Raw genomic sequence first — 4,719 nt, 5'->3', positions numbered from 1 at the left:
TATAAATTTCTTGAATATCGAAACTTTTAATGGCTCTAAAAAACACAAATCTCTTGCAGCAGCAACAACAACAACTACAACATTTTTTGATAGTCCACAAATACAATAAACAATTTTTGACAAATTTAGTAAACATTTTGTTTTATAGCTAAGCAATCGAGATTAGAATTTGAAATTTGCGAGATAAAATAGGGAAGCAAAACTGGATTGATTTTGGTTACATTGGACGAGGACGCGGATAATGAGAAAACATAGGAAAATTAGAAAATTTTACATTTAGAAAATAGTTTCTATAATGTTTGTCATCGGATCGTTATGTTATTGAGATAAAACTAGAATCCCGTTGTTGTTTTCAGTTGATCTAAACTGGGATCTCTGGGATCCCAGAGAGCGGAACAATACGATCTTGATTGAGCTTATTTCTGGTTTCTGTTCTAACTGTAGAAGAAATCAGATGACGAAAAAATGACTTTCCATATGATTTGGTTACTTACTAATCTTTCGTGACATATTTTATAGTAGGATTTTTTCTCTTTTCCAAAGTTAAAAAATCATCTTGATGTTGCTGCTTCTGATATGTTTTGTTAAGTTTTCGATTTGGACTTTGATAAGGGTTAGTGTGCTATTCGCCGACATTATTCATATAAACATGAAGTTGGAAGAGCGTGAAACCTCAGACTTCTATTAAAAATGAAGATGATGCAAAGAACCTAAAGTGCAAGAAAAACTTTGAAGACGATGAAAAGTCCTTTAAAGATATACTTAGGTTATTTACTACGGTGATTATGTGATCAATTTGGTTAACTTTTTGATTGACGTACTAATAAGTGTCGATATTATTCTAATATTACAGAAAAGTGAAGTTCTGAAAACTAGACCGAGACGTAGTTTATGGTGTATGTGTTTTCTCTTTCCTCATCCCTGCAGCTTCGACTAAGTGTTGGAGCTGTAATATTTTTTTAATAATTTTTGTCGCGGATTCTATTATGGAGTGTTCTATTACATCTACTAGTGCATCTACTGGTAGCTATATTGTATAATTGATTTGAGCATCTGTAGTCCAATTAAGCCAAATCAATTCAATGTCCTTAGGAACATTGGAAGTCGACTATTATACATATTAACTTAACCCATTTAGTGACTTTGAAGGCGTACTTTTCTTTTAAAGAACGGGTGTTGCTGTAACTTATAGCATACAGGCAGTACTGTTTCTTGGTATATTGTTGTGTTTTGACAGTTAAATGTCATAGAAGCGATACTGTTACGCTATCTTAATGATGAATAAGTAAGCAAGAGAAAGTGTGACTGTAGGCAACTATTTCTTTAGAGATATTCCTTTTATTTATAAGTTGGGCATGTTCACGGATTTTAGAACTATCAATCATGTATCTTAAACTAATTAATTGAAAGGTGTAAATACTTTTCAATATGCAATAATAAATAATATTATTCGAATAAACTATATGCTTCAGTAATTTACAATTTTATTCCAAATAGATGATACCCGTGTGTTTGACAGAAAACTATTTAATATTATTATAAAACATTTTTGAATGGGCAACATTTTGCATGAAAATCTGGTATTTTTTTCAGCCAGAATGTATGCTTTAAATATTAATTTAAAGCCCATTACAAAGTGTCGGTAATGTTAAACGTGTTTTTATTTGTTATGTTAATTTTTCCTTAAGGATTAAGCGAAATTCTGTAGAACACGACTTCATCAATGGTAAATGTGTCTATGTGTCTCTATTAGCGACATGCTCTATTACCCTCTCTTCGATGAAAGCGTCGTCGTCAGCTGCCAACGTGACAAGACGTTGAGTAGCTTTCTAGGCATTCACTGTAATGAATAATCGTACAATAATGTAGATGCTTCTCAAAAACAAAAAAAAAAATATAAACGAAGAAAGAGTTGTAATCATTTTTGACAGCGCCATAGACTGCTTAGGCAATATTGGGGTTAAAAGTAAACGTAGTCGAAATGTTTGCTGTGTTTGAAATCCTTGCTGCTGGCAACAGGACGACGGCATCGTACATTAAAAGTCTGATAAACATTTTTGAATTTTTTATATGCACACATTTGCGGCGCTAACAATGAAATGGCAACAGTTTTGGCATGGGTAGACATCATTGTGGGAATTTTATTTAATCCTAAAATGATGCTTTAAAAATTTCATAACATGCAAGCTTTTAAGTGCAAGTTGCAAGTGCTCTAAGGCAATTTAATGATTCTCTCGAAAAGTATTCCGATTAAAGTAAAATGAACACACATTCAATTTAATTTGATGTCGCTTTGATATTAACTTGTCTTCCTCGCCGCCTTTGTTTGCTCAACCCATCCGTCCAACAGCAGACATTCTTCATGCCTATTCTAGGATATAGAGCAAGCAGTAAACAAACTTAACTTCCTCATCCGTTTTATTGCGTACAAAAAGGATCGGATGAACGTTTTCATTGTTTCAGTGCGAATGTAAATTTTCGTGAAAATTACATTTTGCAGCCAACAAACAGAAAACAGTCAGCAAGTAACGAAAAACAAGAGTTTACGTGGTACGATTTAGTGGGAAAGCTGGAAATGCCAGCATGAAAAAGCCTATCCCAAGTCCATAAAAACAATTCATAATAGCTTATCGCTCTGGCCGAGACTGCCTTACTAGAAAAATTATTACTGCAATGCAGGGAGGAAACAATACGAATTTTGGACTTGTTAGTTTTTATTTATGTTTTTGGATGCATTCGTTTATTTTTGATTTTCTAAATTTTTTTATTAATAGTAGCAGCGGATTTTGAGAATTTTTAACCGTTCTGCTTCTGCTTCTGCAGATAACTAAAATCTGAGTTTTGAAATTAATAAATAAATATTCTTCTCAAGTATTAAAGTATTATTCTATTAAAGTTGTCCTCAGTTCTGTAAAGTAGGTATTTGGTTCTTGACTGTACTTGTGTTAGTTGCTTGAGCTAATTAAAACTATTATTTACAGATTAATCAAAAATTCAGATTAGAATTACTATCTATATTGATCGGTAAATTTACTTACGTTTCTTTATGGCGTAGAGACACAGAAGATATAATGTGTCCTTATTCTACATCACATAATTATGTAGCACTAATTATGTTTGAGAGAAAAAAATCTTCAGTTGATTTTTGTCCTCCACGAATGGACTTTGATATTGTTCAGTGCATTAACATCAAGCGGTTTCTATGGTTTAAACATGGCATGACGACTAAAGCTGATGATGTGTTGAATAAAGAATATATAATGAGTAGAACAAGTACCACTGTGAGTGTTGGAGAGAAAAATCTTTTTTTAATCACCTACAAGCTGTAGATCAACGCATCCAAATGAATTACAACTTGTACGAGCCTTAGATTGACATTGTTCAGTGACTTAATATCAGGTACTTTCTACGATTTGGTAATGCCGAGAGGATTGAAGACGACGCTCCAGCAGATGTAATGGAAGACTATGTCACAATTTGAAAGACCACTAACTGCACTTGATGTGTAAGATTATATGCACGTGGAGCAGAGGCCACTCCAGTCCACTGAAATGGATTGTTAATACCAATTAACTAAGTAAACAAGCATATTTATTAATACTTTATTAATTGTTAATATTATATATGCCATCATTAGAAACATATTTTTTATAATACGTTTATTTTTATAAGTAATTTATAAGTACTAAAAATATTGGCACTGAATTGCCACACTTACTGGGTTATCGGGCCAGCACATAAAACATTTGCGTAAGGTCCTGGTTAAACTAAATTTTGAACTTATACTTTAGTCGTTTTCTAACACTGTGTTCAAGTGTCAAATATTAAAAACTTTTTCGAACTCAGTAGGAATATTTTTAAGAAACTAAGAAGGCAAATTTTATTTCATTTCATTCAAAACTTTTATTCTCATCACTTCGTTTCGAATATTTTCTGTTAAAAGAGCAATTAAAACACTCATTTGGAAGATGTCAATTACTAAGTTAATTCGTCCTGTCTCTGTCCTCTCCAAGTTCAGTGAGTATATTTCATAAATTTCATTTAGCGTTAAACAATTAAGATTATTTTGATTTAGTTAATCAAACTCCGGTGATGATTCGTTTCAAGTCTGAAAAACCGAAGGCCAAGAAACCGAAGTCTCCTTGGGCTGATGGTGGTGAACATGCAACTTTGAATGATATTCCGCTTCCGGAAGGCAGTTACAAGGAATGGTATGATAAGAGGAACGGTCGCTATCATTTATATCTCATAAGTGGTGTACTTGTTTTTGCCATTGAGATGGGTTTGGTGAGTTGTCCTTGAAAATAAAAATTAATGGATTAAAAAATAAATTAGTAATAACATTTCACTTGTAGTGGAAAGCTGGAACTTTTGATGATATTATGTACCTAAACAACAAGATACCGGAGTATCCATACGATGAGGACTGCGAGGACGATAAAAAGAAAGCAAAAAAAGAAAAAAAAGAAGAAGAAAAGCTAGAAAAAGAGGCAAAAGAAGCAAAAGAAGGGAAATAAGAAATCTACACAATTTACCATTTACAATTTACAAAAACTTAAAATGTTAGCTTTGACCTACAAATAAATGCCCGGGATTCCTTGTGTTTTTTTATCTATGATAATTTGGGTATTTCTATAGTGTGATTAGTTTTTAAATTAGTCGATTTTTTTTAACAACTGCTGTCATGCTAGAAAGAGACAGGTGGCATCATATTTAAAC

At 32.5% G+C, this 4,719-nt stretch overlaps 1 protein-coding gene across 1 annotated transcript; it reads left to right on the top strand.

Annotated features, from left to right (window-relative positions):
- Window positions 1–3,884: 3,884 nt before the first annotated feature.
- Window positions 3,885–4,498, top strand: LOC119678906 (the record flags this gene model as incomplete). Its single annotated transcript, XM_038090994.1, is given in 3 exon segments — window positions 3,885–4,017; window positions 4,076–4,287; window positions 4,356–4,498. Coding segments are annotated over 3 exon segments (404 nt in total), but the record flags the coding sequence as incomplete, so codon positions are not given.
- Window positions 4,499–4,719: the final 221 nt, after the last annotated feature.

The sequence above is a fragment of the Teleopsis dalmanni genome, chromosome 2 (genome assembly GCF_002237135.1).
Source record: "Teleopsis dalmanni isolate 2A chromosome 2, ASM223713v2, whole genome shotgun sequence".
Lineage (NCBI taxonomy): Eukaryota > Metazoa > Arthropoda > Insecta > Diptera > Diopsidae > Teleopsis > Teleopsis dalmanni.
Note: the sequence above shows the minus strand (reverse complement) of the source record. Positions and strands in the feature narration are given on the sequence as shown.